The sequence below is a fragment of the Osmia bicornis genome, chromosome 1 (assembly GCF_907164935.1).
Source record: "Osmia bicornis bicornis chromosome 1, iOsmBic2.1, whole genome shotgun sequence".
Taxonomy (NCBI): domain Eukaryota; kingdom Metazoa; phylum Arthropoda; class Insecta; order Hymenoptera; family Megachilidae; genus Osmia; species Osmia bicornis.
In genome coordinates this window covers 4,942,753-4,963,380 of record NC_060216.1, presented here as the reverse complement: position 1 = coordinate 4,963,380, position 20,628 = coordinate 4,942,753, and the positions used below count along the sequence as shown (strand labels likewise).

The following is a 20,628-nucleotide window of genomic DNA, read 5'->3' as shown; positions in this document are numbered from 1 at the left end:
TGAAATCAGAAGTGTACTAACGCACTGGAACAACTTTACAAGAAAGATAATAATAATTGAATCTAACAAAGAACCAAAGTATACGCAGCTACAGTACCGCGAACGCAAAGGTCCATATCGGACATGCGCAGTACACAACTCGATGAATTCCGTTACGCATTTTTTCCTCCGTTACGAGAGTCAATCCGCAAGTGGTCAGTGGCAAAAGGAAAAGCAAAAAGTAACGCCGGACCTAAAGAAAGCGGGAGAGATAATGTTTTAAACGTCGCGGCAAATTCTCCCCACTTCTCAGAGGGACGCACACAATAGAGAGACGCGTCATTCGATCCGGCCTGTAGTGTTACGTGCGTACGCGACGTTGAATGAGTGACGTAACCTAAATACAAATATCGCCTATCAACGAATAAAGTTGATTAGAGCATTGGTCTGTCGGAAAAACGACAGAAACGACACATAAACACATTCTTTCTTATATTTCCATGTGCATTGATCTGCCTCGTAAAGATACAACTCCAAGAGTATCGTGTTAACATCTCGTAAACGGTCGCGGAGGGTTGTGTTCTTTGTGTTGAGAAAACTGCGTGCCGGTTATTTGAACTTTTTTATTAACACAAAGAAGAATGGCGGAAGATTGCATCGATGGTGATTATTTAGGAGAGTACAGCCGCTTTTTCACTGAATTCATCTCTAGGGTGAAACCGCACGATCAGCTGCCAGTTTCAGTCAGCTCATATAATGTGACCAAAGCCGAGATGGTCGGTGAGATCATCAACATAACTCTACAGTACCTCAACACGACGTAAGTGAATGCACTTTTTAAATGAACAATATTGCGGCATGTCAATACGTGGGCGGACATCAGATGTGTTTATTCGTTGATTACTTCTATGGCGGCCGGCGTCGAGTGTAAACAGACACGGTTTATAAGATATATAGATTCTACTGATATCTTTTCGCAATTCTATTTTTCCGTTGTGTTCATATCTATAAACGAAAGATATTAACAATTTTAAATTTAATAAAACATACACTGGTGTGTGCTCAAGCGAGAATTTATTTTTATTTAACACAACTGACAGTACAACATTGTTTGTATACTATGCAACACGTGACGGATAATAAAAGTAGGCGGGGCTTTATACTTTAAATAACAGTGGGAACATTTACGATCGATCCGACTTTTTTCCCTCCGGCAAGTGGAGGCATTTTCACGCGGCTTTCGTTCCTACACGATTCTTTCGGTTCTTTTCCGTTATTAAAAACCCTACTTTCAAAAGATATCATAGAAGAATTATTATTACAATGTAAATATAAATATACAAAAAAACTAACAGGTTACATGTAGAAAGCTAATGTATGACGAATAAAATACAAAAATATTTTTTCCCCAAAATATAATCGAGGTTTACGAAAGCCGCTTAAAATAACGCTTTGCCACTTGGCCACTCTTTTCGTGGGTCATTGTCTGAAAATAGAGAGAACACCTGTTCAACACATAATCTTCATACCTGTTTCCATTTAAGTGATCGTCGTACTTTGTAGAAAAAGAATATGTGGGATAAATGTACAATATATGTAAATGAAACGTACCAAAACCACACCGTCCTCTGTAACTTCGTACTTCCGCACCAGTTTATTGTTATCTGGCCCGACTGAAGTTGTCACTAGACTATCTCCTTCCATTGCAGTCACATTCTAAACAAAGATATTCGAATGAATATTTCGACCGCTTTTAAATTTATAACAATAGTAAGATTACATGAGATAACGCACAAGATAATAGTATTAAAATTATATCAAGCAACGATAAATGACCGGAAGCGCAAATTATAAGGATTTGATTTTTTGCTTTTATTAACCATTTTACTGCCAGTGAGCCGATATATCGGCCATAGGTAATTTATGCTAAAACTGCTGTGGGCCGATCTGGCAGTAGCAGTATTGCCTCGAAATAAGCAAGTGATCTCTGCTACAAAATTCGAAATTATAAGCAACTCGCTATCCCCTCTTCTTTGTTTGAAGTGGCTCGCAAAGTGAGAGGTCCGTTTGCCGCTACCTCGGATCTCTCACTCGTTTCTACGAGTGACGTAAGTATCTTGACGATCTCTCATTCGTAAAGCCGAATAGCATATCTGCTTTGTAATAAGCAACTGTTCGGTCCCGAGCGAGTGGCTTATTTCGAATATCATGTATTTAGGGCTGGCAGTAAAAAAGGGTTAAATGAACTCAATAAATAAAAAATATTACAAAACAAATAGTACTTTCAGTGTAACTCCATTAGGCATGTGTTCCTCATACTCTTCGCCAAGAGTAAATATTATTTCTACTGTGCGTATCATGGAAATGGTACGAATGGTCCATTTGTCACCGTCATTTGATATTTCCAGTCGCGGACTGGACATGATCATCATTTTCCGCGGAATGTATGGTACACCTATCGGTACATAATTTCATTTCAGTTGCATTTAATATAACTCAATGCTAGAGGTTCTTATGTAAGCGATTCACTAAAAGAGAACATCTAAATATTTATTCGAAAAAAGTTTAATACTTTAAACAGAGGAACAGAGTAATAACTGCATTACTAACATAAATGGTTATAAAAACATACTTCATCTAATTAACAACATAGTAGCAAAATTAACCGATTCAGTCTCTATAAATTATAAATTGTATTTGTTTTTGCTTCCATCGTAAGGTACGCCACATCCATTTTCATTTGTTGTTCTTAACATACCCACAGCTTTAAAATATTCGTCGAGATTTTCATTGCGTTCGTGTTGATAAGTACCAACGATCGATGCCATTTTTCGTTCCGATCGGTAATGTTTTACGGACCTTGTGTCGGGTTTCTGATCGGGGTGTTGTTCCAAAGACTGTAACAAAGTCTTTTTTTAAATTGTATTAATAGATATACGCGTGAGAGGTTGCGATTCTAAATACTATTGAACATGCACCTCGTCGTTGTTATTTCTATCCACTATTTTGATGAAATCATCATTTGTAACATAATTTTCTTGCTCCGGAGGTAAATGCCCTTTACAAGTTACTTCTCCATTCCATAAGTTTCTCATGTCTAAATGTGGGTATGTTATTTTAAATGGAAAATGTTTGAAATGTGAGTACTAACTTTTTAATGTCAAGACATTGCTTACCGCGCTACCAGAACCGCCATTTTTCAAAAATTGCTGGTAACCGTCCAGAGAAGTAAATGTATTCTTTTCTATATATTTTAAACATAGTCATATTTCGGCCGTATAAAGGTAATAATTGTTTAATAAATAAGACATGACTATATAATTAGTATACATACACGAATCCGGTAAGAAATGTATTAACTTTAAGTTCAGGGAAAATTGTTAAATTGCGATTAAAAAAAGTTAATTGTTTGAGAAGATAAAAATGATTAAATATTATAGAAAAGAATTTTAATATAATTTTTATCGTTTAAGTGCATTAGGTATTATAGAAGTATTAAATAAAAAGTATCAACAAATAAACATTGATGTCAATGTGTTTTTTAAAGGTTAATTTCAAATCATTTTTATGCTTACGTTTTAAAGAATTTTTGAATGAAAAATCCATAGTTGTAACTTTAATAATATAATTTTTAGCATAAAATATAAAATTCGAATTTTATAAGTTAAAATTTATACATATTTAATATCGTTAAATAGTTTATTAACTTTTGCTTCAACTATTTTTATGGTTCCTGTATTCAGAGTTATTTTTGTAACATGAAATTTGCCTACATATACATAATATTTGTTATTAAAAATAAATTGAAGCTATTATGAAGTTACAGTAGAGGACTAATGTTAAAAAGTTTCATAACATTTCAGGCAATGTCCACCAAGTTTACAAGCACATTTGGTTCATCAAGTAGTACAAGAAATTGATTCCATGTGCAAAAAACAACCAAAAGATTGTGGATTTAAATCAGAAGAGAAAAGTATATATCTGAATAATGAATTTTACTTATTCGTTTGATTGAAAAAAGGTGCAAGTCTTTAATAATATATTTTACTTTGCAGCATATACTTCGTTAAGATTAATGCAAGCCGTTATTGCTAAAGTTAACGAAATATGTACTCGCTATTTGGACAATAGTAGATTGGCATTATTGCCACCTCCTCCTTGTACACCACTACCACAAGTAGTAGCTGGTGGATACAAAAATTGTAGAAGATCAATGGAAGACCGCTATATGGTTTTACATGATCTACACACTACATTTGGTATTAAGGTAATCTTTTATGTTGAATATCTGTTAGTGTGTAATAGATACAAATAATGAATGTTTAATTATCAATATATTTGCCAAATTCTAGGATGACTTTATAGTAAATTACTACGCAGTATTTGATGGGCATGCAGGACAAGATGCAGCTGTGTATTGTGCTACCCATCTTCATCAGTATTTAACAGAAAGTATATATTATCCTACCAATCCAGAGGGTGCCTTATATCACGCGTTCATCATTACAGACACACAGTTTGGAGAAAAGTACAAGACACAAGTAAGAAATAAATGTTTATCTACAGTAGCACATCTTTTGGAGAAATATATAATGAGTAATCAGTATTTTAAAGACCGTTAATACCATTTTTCAGAAAGTATGTGGTGGGACTACTGCAGTCTGCACTTTAATAATGAATAAAAAATTATATGTTGCCTGGGTAGGAGATTCCCCGGCTATACTAATAAAACGCGACAGTATTGTTCAATTAGTGAATCCTCATAGACTTAATCGTGAAGTAAGTATTATTATTTTAATCTTATAAATATACTGAAATTTGTCTTTATGAATTTCTAATATTTATTTAACTTTTACTCCGAATAATATGATCATACAATATTACATGTTCGTATTGAAGGCAAAATATTCTTATTCGTGTTGTACATACACCTGGTGAAGATGCTTCAGGATTTACGTTAATCAAATGTCTATCATGACAGTTTTTGAATAGAAGACCATGTTTTGGGTCTATAATTGGTTGATAATTAGATGTTTCGTTTATGCATGTTTTCCCTGTTCTCCAATGATAATATGCAAGATCCGATGCACGTGGCCATATTTTTTTCTTTCCTTCGAAATATGGAACCCAATTTTCTTTTTCAAGTCTTTCACTGTAGTCAATGTAGCCAGAGATTTCAAATTGAAGTCTTGTTAAATTTCTTATGAATATAATGGTAGATATGAGTTTTAATCTATTTAAACGCTCCCGAAGTGCTAGTTCTTGCATTACTGCATTAGCAGGTGTTATTAACTCTGATGTTAATTCGTATGGTCTGTAGAGTGGGAAAAATAGATCCTTTACAGCCTTTACACGTTTATAGAATGCTTCTCTACTCAATGTTTCACCTGTACAACGATAGCCAAGCTCGGCTATTTCACGTGCAACATTAAGATTTCCTAAATAACCAAGGTCAACAAATGTTATTAGAGAATCTAAATAATTTTCATAATCTTTGAATGCCAATAATCTTCTGTCGCTATCTATTTGTGTCCCTATTTCTGTCATTTTTAAATACAATTGATTTAATGATTAATATTCAACAATAATATAAGAAAATTAATAATTTATTTGACAAAAAATTTGGATTAGATTTTGCTTGTTTAAAAAACAAGTGACATGCAATAGCTACAGTGTGTAAAAAATTAATTATATTATATAAAAACACTATTGATCTGTTCTCTTAGGATGAAAGGCAGAGAATAGAAAAAATGGGAGGTGTAGTGATACAAACTATGGGAACTCTAAGAGTCAATGGAGAATTGAGCGTGTCTAGAGCAATAGGTAAGTCAGTGATACTAGATTTTTACTCTTTTGGGAGAACGAAAAGTCAGAATCAACAGGTGAATGATTAATTATGATGATTCTGTTCTTAAAGCATGATTTAATTCATAAGAAAAAAATCATAACACTTCATCACAGTACATAATTTGTTCGCATCCATTATATAGTTTTGATTGAAACTCAGGGTTAACTGTTTTTATATCTGTTTATAAAAGTGCCTTGGAGTACGATACAGTATTGTGTAATCTCCATCATTTTAAAAAGACGAATGATAAAATTATAAATTCATAAGGCGTGGTCGTACATTGTTGATGTTTATAAATATTTAATAAAAATAAATGAATTTTTGTTCGTGGTACTCACATTTATCAATACAAAGCAGATAATCGATAACTAACACTTTAGATCGATTCTATTCGGTTTTAGATTGACACTTGACGTTACATGTTGTTTTCGTTCACTCAATGACGAATTCACTGTTATCTCTAAAGAAGCTGAAACGGCACTAGATGGCGATGCAAGTACGCTTTTGTTACAGGTCAATTGCATCGGACGCATGTGCTTTGAGCAGATGCATCTCCGACTTATAAAAAAATTTCTTAATGAATTTTTGTCAAGAGCTTTAGCACAAAATATTGTGGTATAATTAGGGGTATATTATTAATTAAAATTTTATAGAAATGTTAACAAAAGGAAACCATCAGCTATTATGAAATATAATTAATGAGAATTTTTTAGTTCTTTGAAATATGATAATAAATTGCATTCAGAGATGGTTAACAGAATTCTTTTCAAGTAGCTGTCTACTCGTTCTCGTATTTTTTAAATTATTTTATTCTGTCTGGTTCCCGTAGAGTCGTTTTTGCGGTTTCTGAAACTCGATTCCATTATCACCTGGACATGCAAGTCAAGCTACTTTTACTGTAATTAACTAACGGTATTTATTAAGAAAATTAAATTAAATTGAAAATTTTCATTCGAGATGAAAGTCTAAAGTTCAAATCTAATTTTGTTCAAAAAGGGCTTGAATAGGACTTTTTCGTATTCAAAGTTATAATTGAAAAGTTCGGTGAAAAGGTTAGTGGTTTTTCGAAGAAGCCAAGTGGATAGAAAGTAGTGTGTAGTGATGAACATATTTCTGAATTGTATCGATATTTGATATCGATACGTATCGATAATCAAAGTATCGGTATTATTGATATCAATACGTACAATTAAATTAGAAGTGAAGTTCAGTAAAAAATAGACTATTTATTCAAATATTTGTTTTATATATGATAAACATATTATTATATTTAATATTTTAATTTTTTTGAACGTGTATCCATTACGAGGATTATTTATAATTTATATACAAATCTTCTGTTAACAGTTTATATCTAATTTACGTTTACATAACTATTTATTAACTTATGCATTACTATACATTGAGATCAATATTACATACATTCTATATATACATATAAATAAACATATAAGTAAAACTTATTGCTAGAAAATATTTTTCTGTCTAATTTTCTCCTTACTGTACATATATTGTATCGAAATTTCGATATTCATATATTAAGTATCGATACTGCAATATATCGTCATGTTAAATATCAATACAAAATATCAACATTTGAACTGAAAAATATCGATATTCCAAATATCGATACTGTATCGCCTATCACTAGTGGTGTGCAAATTTGTAGCAGCAGGTGGCCAACTACGGCTTTAGGTACCGCGGATAAAACGAGTAGAAAAAAATAATTCTGGACGCGTGTCGGGTATCCTGTTGGTTCCGTTCGACCGCTGACACAATAATACGTGCAGCCATGCTTCGAGCAATGCACGCTTTACCCGTTGTGCCTTCTACAAATCGCATGCCCGGAATAATTAACAGCCCATTAAGCCGTTTATGCACCGCGAGAAGACGCGTGTCTCAAAGGGTCGGTCGTTAGCTGGAATTTCTTTTCACCGTCGCGAAATTTTGATGGCTTCTTATCGACTAATTAAACCATCCAGACTACCATGATGAGTGCAGTTGATGACTCGCGATCGGTTTATGTTCAAATATTGAAACAGTGAGTCAGACCGGTTGTACCACTTCTTCAAAAACAGTTTTCAGCTTTAGAGCTTGTCTATCTGTTTGTTTATATGGATAATTGATTATATTGATTTATCAACAAAACTTTCATTCGATTACTGAACTTTTCTTCAAGGGCCCAAAAATTATTGCCTTTTTTTTTAATCTCCTTGAAGTATTTAACGAGTGGAATCTAAAAATCCAAGTTTTAAAGCGCGGAATCCATCAGTTCAGAAGTTATGCATGTGTAAAACTGAGCGTTTTTAGCCTGCGACTTGTAGCTTGTTGTCCAATGAGTGGAGTCGCCGTCGGTAAAACAGACTTACATAAGTGGCGGCCTAAACCCGGTATACCTAAGGTTAGTTTTTTTTTTTTTTGTAAACAATATCCCCTCGGATTTTATAGGAACTGATGGTACTCACGCCCAATGAATAGAATCCAACTGGCTGCTGGCAGAATCCTTAAGCTTAAGGATTGAATGCGGAGAAGAGTCAATTTGGCGTCGAAATAACCTGTCAAATATGCTAAAAACACTTTTGTTAGTTTTACATACGCATAACTTCTGAATCGGTGTATTCCGCGCCTTAAAACTTGGATTTTTAGATTCTATTCATTAAATACTTCAGGAAGATAAAAAAAAAAGCCATAATTTTTCGGCCCCCGAAGAAAAGTTCAACCGTAATCTCTATTATCACTTATTTGCAACTGACAAATTATGTGTTTTAGTGTATGAAAAATTTCTAATTTCTTAAGCTGATGGTATATATTACAAGACAGTGGACTCTCCGTGTATAAATTAGAAAGAACGAAGTTATATTCATTAGGTTAAAACGTTCTTTCGGTCTACCTTGAACGGAACGTCTAATTTTCGAGAATAAGAAAACACGCAACATAGTCGTTAATTATCATCAAACGACAAAGAGAAATTGAAAATTGTGCTCCTCTTTTCTAGTGTGTTGAACCGAGAAAACTACCCGATAGGATCATAATTATGATTGTATCGAGGCATGACCTGTTTTGCGAGCAACACAGCGGAAAAATTTGGTCTGTACACTTTCGAGCTGTAATTTATGTTTGAAACAATGTTTTCGGTGTAAAAAAAAAGTCAAATAGTTAAGCACGAACGATTAAGAAATGAAAGTAAGTTAATTTTTGTACGAGTGGGGTTTAACATTAATAATAACGTAATTGTGATAATTTTTTCATCTAGTTATTACATATAGTATTATTATTTAATCTATTATTCCTTTTAGCGAAGTTTAAAGATTACTTTTATCAGGTTACTTTCTGATTAAACACACTTTCTATGTAATTGTCTTATCCATGTTTGATTTAACATTTTTATCAAGTTCAAGATCAGCCGATGATTGCGATGGAAGTAAAAATGACTTTCTGCTGATTATTTCGAGATTAGTTTTACTTAATTGTTAATCCAGAAAACATTTCAATCAATTAGTGTTTAAAAATGATAACATTTCACTATTAAAAGTATTTTCTAAATTAAGATAGAGATCGTGCAAGGATTCGTTATTATAAAATATATATATTAAATTAAATAGATAATTCCGTAATTCACTGATTTTAAGGGGCTATACCAGTGTGACCGCTCTAAAATTAGGTGATTTTTGGGAATTTTGTTTTTAAAGAAATAGTATATCCCATGGTTTTAAACTTCAGGAATGTATTTAGTTACAAATCATATATCTATAGTAATTTTTTGGTACAAAAATAATAAAAAACAATCGACTTATGCGCTATCTTCCAGGGCTCCAAAAAAAAGTTGCTCCACTGCTGCAGTGATTGCCGCCATAACAAAAACGCTGTTAAACTAGAAGGCATTCTCCGTACCATGAACTAGGATTTTTGAAAAATATCAAAATCTGACAAAATGGCGAAGTTTTGAAGAAAAATTTGGAATTTAGCCTAAAAAAATAGTCGTTTTTTTAATGCCAAATTGACATTTTTCATCCAATCAAAAAAATCCTAGTTCATGGTATGACAAACCATGTACTGAACACGCTGAAAAAGTTTCGAGTCGATGCAATAATTTGTATTCGAGTTAGAGCTGCAGCAAATTTGAGAAATACCGTTTTGAGAAAAACGCGATCCATTGGCGGTAAGCGCGTTTCTGACATGCCAGCAGTTACTCTTTAGAACGCTGCCATTCCTAAACTATTTGAGATTCGACCTTAAAATTTTAATATGATATTCTAGAAAGTATAGACTTTCAAAAAATGCAAAAAAAATCGATTTTTCAAAAGTGTTACACTGGTATAGCCCCTTAAATACGTTTAAAACCGGCGATGCACCTTATGCGTCTTATGCCGTATGCGCGTAAAACCAACGACGCACCTTATGCGTCTTATGCCGTATGCGCGTAAAACCAACGACGCACCTTATGCGTCTTATGCCGTATGTGCGTGAAACGAATGACGCACCTTATGCGTCTTATGCTGTATGCCTTTGAAACTGATGACGCACCTTATGTGTCTTATGCCGTATGTGCGTGAAACGGATGACGCACCTTATGCGTCTTATGCCGTATGTGCGTGAAACGAATGACGCACCTTATGCGTCTTATGCTGTATGCCTTTGAAACTGATGACGCAATCCATGGGTTTTATAAAATAATTGAAAAATCATTATCAATGGGTCCTTAGAAGTCTATCGGAAAGGTAACACGTATATAACATTTAGATAACATTTCAAACGTTACTGAAGAGAAACGACGATTTTCCTGTTCTTGGTATTCGAGGTGATATCGAGCAAAGGGAGAAAAGATAGAGAACTTCATTCTCCATGACGCGTAATTTTATGGAATTCGAGATAGCTGTTACAGTTATCCAGCACACGTAAGCGATGCTTTTTACATCTGAAAAACACGCGACGGTCGAAGCGTGGGGTGTATTAGTATTCAACTAGACCGTAATTAACTTTAATTATCTATTTAATGAATGGTATAGCTAATTTAAATAATGGCACCGCCGTAACATAGACGCTTCCGGTTATTATAAATTTACGCGGATCTTTTTTTTTTTCATCCTTCAACTATACATCTATGAATGAAATTGGGTACGGTTACACATTTAGATATGCAACCATGAAGGAATCCATCGGTATCTGTTATGTTTTGTTGATATATTTAAAGATTTATTTTTGTAACGAAAGATTTTTATTTTATTTCAGGCGATGTTCTTTACAAACCCTTCGTGACGGGCAATCCAGAAGTTGACTCTGTTACTTTAGACGGCACCGAGGATTTCCTGGTTCTTGCCACCGATGGATTAACCGATTACCTGGAACCTGCGGAAATACTGACTATCCTCTACCACGAGATACGACGAAATCCGAGTGAGCATATGGTTATTTCTTAATTATTAGATAGTCTTAAAGCCAATGACGCGCCTTATGCGTCTTATGCTGTACGCGCTTGAAATCGACGACGCACCTTGTGCGTCTTATTTTACCATTAACTCTTTGAGGCACGGTGGGATTAAAAATGTCCCTCCTTTTTGATGTATTTCACGGCATGGTGGGACATTTTTAGTCCCACCTCGAAATCTTGTAGTTATACCTTTATTAATAAAAATATACCAATTTTGTTTCATTTAAAACCCGATAAAATTCCTATGCAACATGGGTCTATTTTTGATCTGAAATCCTGTGCCTCAAAGAGTTAATAATAAAGATCTGTCGCTTTAAGGTAATGAAAGCGCAACAGGATTAAAGCCTAATTTACAATGACAGTACAGTAGTGTAAATAAATGATTTATGCGGTAGATGTAGAAGAAATTCAGTAGAAAATTAAGAGAAAATGATGCTCTTCTGTATCGCCTGTCGAATAAGGTGCTTAGTTATGTTCCATTAATTTTCTTGATTTATTATATCCAAGATACGGAGACGAGACGATTTCCGTATCACGAATGGGGGAACAATCGAAGCGAGTAATTATAGAGCCACGGTGGAACAGATCCATACGAAATTATCGAGAAACGTTAAGTCGTGATTAATTCAATTATCTCTGTTCGACACTCGAATGCAAATTTTTTGTTCGAAAACCGAGGATGCTTGGAGGATGGAAAAATCTATCTATAAGAAAAATATCTGAGCCGTTTATTTTGAAAGTGGCCTAAGTTCATTTATCTTCAAATCGAGATATTTAAGGGTTTGCGTTTCAATGAATTTAAAAATATACGTATAGGACACTAATGAATCATACTGCTTAAGTGTATCTAAGGGTGTTAAATTTATAGTTCCTATTAAAATAGTGGCAATTATTAAGTGAATAATATGCGTTTTTTTATCAAGAATGGAGTTAGGCCACTTTCAAAATTAACAACCAGATTCATTATAAAATTTGAAGGTGCCCAAGTCCATTCAACATACTTTAAGATGCTTTAAATTGAAAAAAACAATACTGAATTTATTTTACATATCTTTAAAACACTTCAGGAACATAATTTATGCGATTCAATTAACTACATTACGTGCAAAATTTTTTCCGGTACAATATTTCCGGTTTGAGTAGAATATCTTTTTCCTGAATTCCGTTTAATCTTTCGCACTTTTTGGATGTATGATTCATCAATTTTTTCTCTATTGTTATTCATATCTTCATCCCCTGAAGACGAATATTATTCTATAATTCGGTTTCTTTTTTGATTTTTTTTAAAATCATTACTTACTATTTCTTCTTCACTATCTGAACTAAATAATAGTCTTGTTCTGTTCTTCCCCATGGGTGAAATAATTTCTAAAATGAAATATTAAATTTTAAGTTTTATATTAATTAAACGTACTGGTTATTCAACTAACGCAATTGTCCAAAAACTGAGCTTAACTTGTAAATACTAATTAATTAAAATTACCTTCATCACTACTTTCCGACATTATCAATAGTAAATATATCTTGATTATTTAAGTATAAATGGAGTTAGGCCACTTTCAAACTACACGGTTCGATTATTGAATTAACTCTGAAAACTTATGTGTCAAGAATTATCGTATTTGCTCGGATTATAAGCAACCTGAAATGCTTTACTGATAAATAACATAAAGTTGTACATGTAACCATGATAACTGGAAAAAATTGAAAAACGGAGTTAGGCCACTTTCAAAATAAACGGCTCATCTATCGAATGGTAAAAGTTGAAACGGTTAAATTCTAATTTTTCGTTGATGTTGATTTCTATTCGTGAAATTCTTTCGTTCAATTAGCCTACGAATCGCGATTGCTAATCGCAAGGGGAAAGATGAGTGTCCGATAGTTCGAGAAAGTAAGGAGAACGCTGTCTTGCAAGGAATTTCGTGCTGGTAACGACGAATCTTGTAACGATTCGTACTCCTTCCAAGCATGCCAACAAACAGTGTCCAGTCTTTCTTCATGGCGTTGTCATGCTCTGCTTCTTGTTGCTTCAGGGACGGGGATCGGAATAAATAGCTTGCCTCTCATTTCGTGAACATTCTTTCTCCTCGATGAAAAGTTACCTCGACACATCTTCATCCATTTTATTAATTTAGGCATGACGATACCTCTTTGTGTCATGCGATCCTTTCAGACATCGTGCCAATAACTTAATACAAAATTCACTCGTCACTCAAGTGATTATATTTAAAAAATTATGATATAATTATTGTATATTAAATGCTCGATTAAACACTCGGAGTTTTAATACATCAGGCTGCGAACGAATTCGTTCTCCATACAAATAATGATTCGATATTGATATTCGATGAAGCGGAAGAAAAAGCAGCCCCTCGTTCGATTCGCTAGGAAATTGGAACGAAGCTTGGAATAATTTGGAGAATTTCGATGCCAGAGTTTGCCCAATTTCCTGATCGAGCAGCAATTGGGCCAGTTGCCCTCGGTAAATTGCTCGCATTCCCATTGTCGAGATTCTGTTTTGAGGGGGTCAAGCTGCACACAATAGCAATTCCTAAGCCTAATTGCAGGAGCGTGTTGCGGCCACGTGGCACATCGATATACACGTCGTCGTTTCTCGCCTTTCTTCATTAGATATTTAACAGCATCGCAGCTAGATCACTTTAAGCGTATCCCGAACAATACAGGGTGTCATTTATGTCGTTGCTTGATTAGAATAACTTTCTACGGTTAATTGGAACCGAGACTCTGATCCTTTAATGACACCATTGTGCCATCGGACAGAGGTGATTTAAGCTCAGTAAAATAATTCTTAAAAGTCGATCTTCAAATTCTGGAAGACCGAAAATCGGGGTTTTTCTTCTCAAGAAAACGGAAATTTCCCTTTAAGTTGATTGGTATAGTTGCGATGTAATCTGTAGTGTGGCCAAGCGTAATTACCCACGGTCGAGCTAACGTGATCGCGGAGGAGAATTTTGATCAGCCATGGAACACTTACTTCTGGCTATTTCGCATTTTCTAAGAGCCATTAGTTGGATAAAATAGTGGCACGCTGTGTTACAACAGGCAGACACGTTGATCAACTAGCTAATGAAAGCGCCGTCTTTGACTCGTGCGTGAAACTTTCATCGGGCTGTCTAATTTTTTAGCAATTCAATTAATGATTTTGGGAAATTATTGCATACGCTGTTTAGTATGTTATACGCTTCATGATTTATGTAATTGTGGTCTTGTTCGTTACATAGAAAATATGAGATGTATTACTTCATATATTAAGGAGAGGTTCAAGAGGGGCTACAGACTTGGGCCTTAGAAATTTTTATAATAAAAAATTAAATATAATAAATTTTATTCTTGAAATTATAGAAACTGTATTGCTATATTTTATAAAAAAATAATTTTGCAGAGAAAAAATGATTCTCAAACTTTTCAGTAATCGTAATAATAAAAATCTATGTTTATTAAATTAAATATTGCAATTGAAATATCGGGATAATTTTAATATCCTTGAAATGGAGTGTATCATTACATCTCGATGATGAAAAAGCAACGTTAGTAGAATCGATGAGGGGCAAAGCCGCATTGCAGCATCCGTGGACGAAGTACGGCGTATGATTGAGGAACGAAATAAAATTGAAAGCCGGCTTGCACGGGTGAGATAGAAAAAGATGGAAATGTCTGAACCAGCATGGCCGTCGAGTGCATCCTAGCAGGAAGAGTACGCTGGCATATAAAGCTCTCTCGTCTAGGGTAGAGACACCCGATACGAAGGGAAAAACTGTCAACTTCACCTGCTTTTTCTTACCACGAAGAATGAAACTTGTGGTGTCTGAGTCTGAGATAATTTACTTCGGTATAAATCAATTTTATAGTCTAACAAATAAATATTTTAACGATAAGATGGCATCCATTCGCGTAACTTGGATCTTCTTCTGAGGTGGGGCAGGTTCTTTTGAAATTTTGGAATATTACAATTTTTAGGATCTAGAATTTTTGAACTTTGGCCCTCCTTGACTTCTACCTAGTTGCATTAAATTCTTCATATTTACAAATTTTAACTAATCGCAGGCTTTATCAGCATAGTTTCTAAATTCGTTTATTTTCATTTTAATTGGGTATAAAAATTCATTAATTTTATCAAATGTGTACCCTCGAAGTATAAAGAGAAAGGTCTGTACTATCCGGTGATATGGTTCAATTTTAACGCCGAACTTTCACTTTTTCAGATAAATTGAATAGTATTTGAAAATATTAATCTGCGAGGAATAATTGTTGGCGAATTCCCCCGGAAACCGGTCGATCGTCGCCGGTGTTGTTCGAATGTCGGGTGTGCAGCCTGCGCCGTGGCTCGCTGCCTGTCTGCCTCTTCCTTCGTCCTCCGGCAAAAGAGTCGATGCCTACAGGTCCTCCAAGCATTCGCTCGTTCGTCATTCGTTTGCGAGCTCGTCTGTCAAGCAACACCGACGATTCTCACCTTCTGCCTTCTCACCGGGATCCATATTTCCTTCCGGTCAATCGTGGTCCATTTATGTATACCCTATATAATTCATTATCGTCGACGAGGTTTAGAATCGAAAAATAAAGTGAATCGGTCATTTCTTTAGGGAGAATAGAGAGTTTCGTTTCTAAAGCCTTTCCTACGTATTCGGGTTATTAGATCGTCTTTATTTCAGTTGTTTATTGTCGAATTTAGTGGTTCCCAGTGATTTTAGTGCACGCGCGTGCGACTGGAAGAGGATATCGATCGCGTGGATCCTCTTCTGATCGGCTATAATCTCTTTTGGTAAGTTTTCAAGTCTGACGTGTTTTTTTTTTTTAATTTTCTTTTTTCTTTTATAAATTAGCAAAAACAAATACTATAGTTTTCAAGTTAGAATTTCATTTTCAATTCTTTTATTTGTAAAATGATTTTGATTATTCGAATTAGAAATTATTCTAATTACGTAAATGAATGAATGAATGCAAAGTAATTGCATTAAAATTGATACTTCCCTTTAAAAACTAGATAATAATTGAAAAATTCAAGTTCCTCCGTCCGATTACAACATTGTCGTTGGACTCGTTAAGCACAACCGGTAGGAAGGTTGCATCGAAAGACTTCCTTCTGACGTCACTTCCTCCAGTGAATGAACGCATACGGTTTTGGCCGAGATGTCGAGCTCTTCTTCGATTTAATCACCATAATTACTTAAACGTCCCTCGTTTCCGACTAAATATGTCCTACAGTTCCAACTATGAGAGCAATCTCCACTTTTTCAAATATTTCTTGGAATTCAACATTCTGGCAAAAAGTTTCTCCCCGATACGGTCTTCTGTTGGAACGATAAATATTTGTAACAACAGTTACAAAGTTGTCATCTTTTTACTGTTAGAAAGTTTTCGAGGAATGCGGTAAATCTACCAATCGTGACGAGACGAAAATGAAAAATAACGTTAACCATATTGAGTGACTCGGTTGAAATTCCAATAAATCATTTATTCGAATATTTGTTTTTATAAATGAAAGAAAATTCATTAAAAAAATTTTTTCAACGATTCATGATTGCAGTAGCGCAATTAAAGGGGGGTTAGAAAATAATTGTTGACCCCTCTGTTAGTAAATTATGACTATGCTGCTGCATAATCGTATTTTTGACATAACGTTCCACGTGTTGAATGGTGGCTAGATTTTTGGAAGAGGTTCAAGAAAGGAAGAGAAACGCACGATGATCGTCGTCGTGTGAAACATATATTTTCTCAGCATGAGAATGTTGGCCGTTCATTGAAACGAGCCCGGAAATCTCTTTCTCCGTGAAACTCTGTTACAGTAGTCTGTGAAAATATACTTCTCGGTCACGAACCGTGTAATTATCGCTGTTGTTCTACACGAAAAACCATTAGCCATCGGTGAACTACGATTTCTCAAAGTGGATGGAACAATTAATTTTATTTTTATAAATAATTTAATTATCTCAAACGGAATCATCGTCCTTTGACGGCAGTAATAATAAAAACATAAAAAAGATTATGACGTTACATGTTGTTTTATAGGATACTTGATGCTGTAAAATTTAATTACTACATATACGGTTTGAAGCGAACATGGCCGGCTATTTATACTCGCCGCCGTGTATGAAAGTAGTAAGCGTGGCCACGGCCACTTTAACCAGACGTACGTTTCTTCCGCTTGTTTGTTTTCGCCCTTTATTCTTTAATACAGGCTGCGGCTCTTCTCTGCTTTTCCCCGCGTTAATCCACCGCGCCGCCCCTTTCTCCGCGTTTCCTCGTCCATAAATATGCAGATGACTTTTAATTAGACGCACTCGGAATTCACTGCACGCTCGTCCACTTGCAGCTGCACTTTAGACGTCGCGCTGTCACTTGGAATCCGTTTTCCTTCTTTTATTTACACGGATATTAACCCTCCTACCTCTTTTTAGTTTTGCTTGATTTTCAATTTTTCTTTAACGAATTTCATCTCTTCAATATGAGTGTCACTGTTAGTATTGAAATATTACCCTATCAATTTTCAATTTTTATTATGGGAAATATAATAATTGCGATTATTTTTAAATTCACAAATGAGAAAAATAAAAAGTATTAACCTTCCTACCTTTTTTTAGTTTTGCTTGATTTTCAATTTTTCTTTAACGAATTTCATCTCTTCAATATGAGTGTCACTGTTAGTATTGAAAATATTACCCTCTCAATTTCCAATTTTTATTATGGGAAATATAATAATTGCGATTATTTTTAAATTCACAAATGAGAAAAATAAAAAGTATTAATCTTCCTACCTTTTTTTAGATTTGCTTGATTTTCAATTTTTCTTTAACGAATTTCATCTCTTCAATATGAGTGTCACTGTTAGTATTGAAATATTACCCTATCAATTTTCAATTTTTATTATGGGAAATATAATAATTGCGATTATTTTTAAATTCACAAATGAGAAAAATAAAAAGTATTAACCTTCCTACCTTTTTTTAGTTTTGCTTGATTTTCAATTTTTCTTTAACGAATTTCATCTCTTCAATATGAGTGTCACTGTTAGTATTGAAAATATTACCCTCTCAATTTTCAATTTTTATTATGGGAAATATGATAATTGCGATTATTTTTAAATTCACAAATGAGAAAAATAAAAAGTATTAACCTTCCTACCTTTTTTTAGTTTTGCTTGATTTTCAATTTTTCTTTAACGAATTTCATCTCTTCAATATGAGTGTCACTGTTAGTATTGAAAATATTACCCTATCAATTTTCAATTTTTATTATGGGAAATATGATAATTGCGATTATTTTTAAATTCACAAATGAGAAAAATAAAAAGTATTAACCTTCCTACCTTTTTTTAGTTTTGCTTGATTTTCAATTTTTCTTCAACGAATTTCATCTCTTCAATATGAGTGTCACTGTTAGTATTGAAATATTACCCTCTCAATTTACAATTTTTATTATGGGAAATATAATAATTGCGATTGTTTTTAAATTCACAAAGTAGAAAGATAAAAAGTATTAACCCTCCTACTCTTTTTAGTTTAACTTGATTTTTAATTTTTCTTTAGCGAATTTGATCTCTTCCATATGAGCTTTACTGTTTGTATTGAAAATATTACTCCCCTCGATTTTCAATTCTTATTATGAGAAATATAATAATTGCGATTGTTTTTAAATTCACAAGGTAGAAAGACAAAGAGTATCGGGTGTTCATTGGTAGGTGGGAATAATTGTTAACAGTTGTATCAGTAAAACGGATCTAACGTGTCCCGATCGAAAGATTAGAGCCAGGTGAGGAGGTGTAGAGCAAAGACCCCGGTTAGTCAGTCGAGGATAGACGGTGAAACGATCGTTGAAAAGGAGCCGGGAAGAATCGTGGTTGTGAATGGAAGGAAGGCTCGAACGAGTCCTTTCAAGACGAAGAAACGCTTCAGCCTTCAGTTTCGCTTCAGTAACCGCGGTCTTGCTTCAGCTCCTCCCGGATTCCTTTGTTTAATACCTTATTGCGATATTTTAACACGGTTCCGCTGTTGCCATGCGGCTCCACGCTTACCCTGCTCGTCGTGTGTCGCCACAGTCGGCCAACAAGAATCATCCTTCCTTCGCCAGAGCAAGCTTATGCAATCGACACGTTTTTCTTTCTTTTTCTTCGTTGCAGTCGCCTGACCTTTTCAGGAGAACCTTTTTGGACGATCTGTAGTTAAGGTGTGTCAGATAAGTCCAGAACATTAATTCCTTGGTGGCAGAGTCTAGGGACATTTAAAGGAGAGTGTTGGTACGTTTGGCACTAGGGAAGAAGCTAGTGGAGAAAGGCTATGTACTTTTCCTCTAGAACTCTCCGCTAGGGTTCATTTTCTAGGGTTAACCTTTCGTGATCCTTAGTTAAAAATTTGTTGGAAATAGAATACCCAATTGTTTAAATATCCTGGAAAATAGGAGTTGATTTAGTATCTAAGAAATACCCTAGGTTCAACCTACCCTGTGAATCTCAGACCCCCTTTTCAACGCCCTTTAAAAATGAATACAGTCCCCGATGAAATTCGAGTTCTTCAAGTTGTAAAGGATCACTAGATTTCGCCTCGACGATGAGAACCACTTGTCCGTACTCGTGTCTGCGAGGTACAGACTGAAGTAACCAAACCGCAAACCCGGTGAATCACCCGGGAAGGACGGCTCTCCCCGTCGCCTGGTCTCGTTCCTTTTTTATTTTTCTTTTTATTTTCCTACTCATCCATCGTGATTCAGGATGGGATCGGCTCGATTCCACGTCGTCGCAATAACCTACCTCCACTCTCCTTTCGGATTTTCTTGCTCCTCGATCGAGGAAACGGAAAAACTCCAGACACTAATCCCGATCAGGAAGTCCCTGGAGTTGTCGATTCACTCCTACATGTCAAATAACGTTTCTGATATGTCAATTCAAAGAGATATTTGACGTATCGAGTGCCATAGCGATAATCAACACTTATTGAAAGATATATTAAAATTGTAAAAATTATTAGAAATAGGAATTTTTTCATTTACGCTTTCAATATTTTCTTATTATTCTCTTTTAATTATTAAGAGCAATTAACGTGTTATCAAGTTTTCGTTTATAAGAAATATAATTAGTAGAAATTGCAACGTTCAAGTATGCAAAATAAAATTAAACAGAGAAAATGACTTTTAATTAAATTCTACGTGATGCGGTATAGTGTTTCTCATAATCGTCATATACACATTCCTGGCTTCTTTCTTCGGGCTTCCTCGGGTAAAGTTGCACTTTTTTCCTATGTACCGATCGATGTCGGCTGTTTGAACATATTTACTCTAGTTTGTTATACGGTGATAGTATTAATGAAACACCAAGTGGATATTTTACTGTGCCGCGACTGTGCCTTCGAGAAATTTTTTTCTT

At 34.5% G+C, this 20,628-nt stretch overlaps 3 protein-coding genes across 4 annotated transcripts in view; 1 reads left to right on the top strand and 2 right to left on the bottom strand.

Moving 5' to 3' along the window:
• The first annotated feature begins 126 nt into the window (after positions 1-126).
• The window catches only part of LOC114881049 (titin), a 56,774-nt gene continuing 36,272 nt past the window's right edge, over positions 127-20,628 (top strand). The window contains exons 1-7 of the mRNA XM_046286648.1: positions 127-799; positions 3,843-3,952; positions 4,035-4,246; positions 4,332-4,520; positions 4,615-4,758; positions 5,706-5,802; positions 11,057-11,221. Coding sequence (XP_046142604.1) covers positions 621-799; positions 3,843-3,952; positions 4,035-4,246; positions 4,332-4,520; positions 4,615-4,758; positions 5,706-5,802; positions 11,057-11,221 — 1,096 coding nt within the window. The 5' untranslated portion in view covers positions 127-620. The remainder of the gene's footprint in view (positions 800-3,842; positions 3,953-4,034; positions 4,247-4,331; positions 4,521-4,614; positions 4,759-5,705; positions 5,803-11,056; positions 11,222-20,628) is intronic.
• LOC114881053 (sodium/calcium exchanger regulatory protein 1) lies at positions 1,037-6,311 on the bottom strand. 2 transcript variants are annotated; one of them, XM_046286660.1, is made up of 5 exons: positions 6,166-6,311; positions 2,738-2,888; positions 2,262-2,434; positions 1,591-1,695; positions 1,037-1,465 (listed from the first exon to the last, which is right to left on the bottom strand). In XM_046286660.1, the coding sequence occupies exons 2-5, from the start codon at positions 2,805-2,807 to the stop codon at positions 1,406-1,408; spliced, it is 408 nt and encodes a 135-aa protein (XP_046142616.1). In that variant the 5' UTR covers positions 2,808-2,888; positions 6,166-6,311; the 3' UTR covers positions 1,037-1,405. The 2 variants fall into 2 exon arrangements, with proteins under 2 accessions (XP_046142616.1, XP_046142615.1); XM_046286659.1 differs by having other exon boundaries at positions 2,738-2,876.
• LOC123988028 (cilia- and flagella-associated protein 299-like) lies at positions 4,777-5,699 on the bottom strand. The gene has a single exon (XM_046286657.1). The coding sequence runs from the start codon at positions 5,524-5,526 to the stop codon at positions 4,825-4,827; it is 702 nt and encodes a 233-aa protein (XP_046142613.1). The 5' UTR covers positions 5,527-5,699; the 3' UTR covers positions 4,777-4,824.

Bases quoted from the DNA above. Each gene is read 5' to 3' on its own strand.
- LOC114881053 (XM_046286660.1), bottom strand. From the start codon at position 2,807: ATGGCATCGATCGTTGGTACTTATCAACACGAACGCAATGAAAATCTC. The intron at 2,435-2,737 runs GTATGTTAAGAA...ATGTACCGATAG, and splicing joins CGAATATTTTAAAGCTGTGG to GTGTACCATACATTCCGCGG. The intron at 1,466-1,590 runs GTACGTTTCATT...CTCTATTTTCAG, and splicing joins CAGAGGACGGTGTGGTTTTG to ACAATGACCCACGAAAAGAG.
- LOC123988028 (XM_046286657.1), bottom strand. From the start codon at position 5,526: ATGACAGAAATAGGGACACAAATAGATAGCGACAGAAGATTATTGGCA.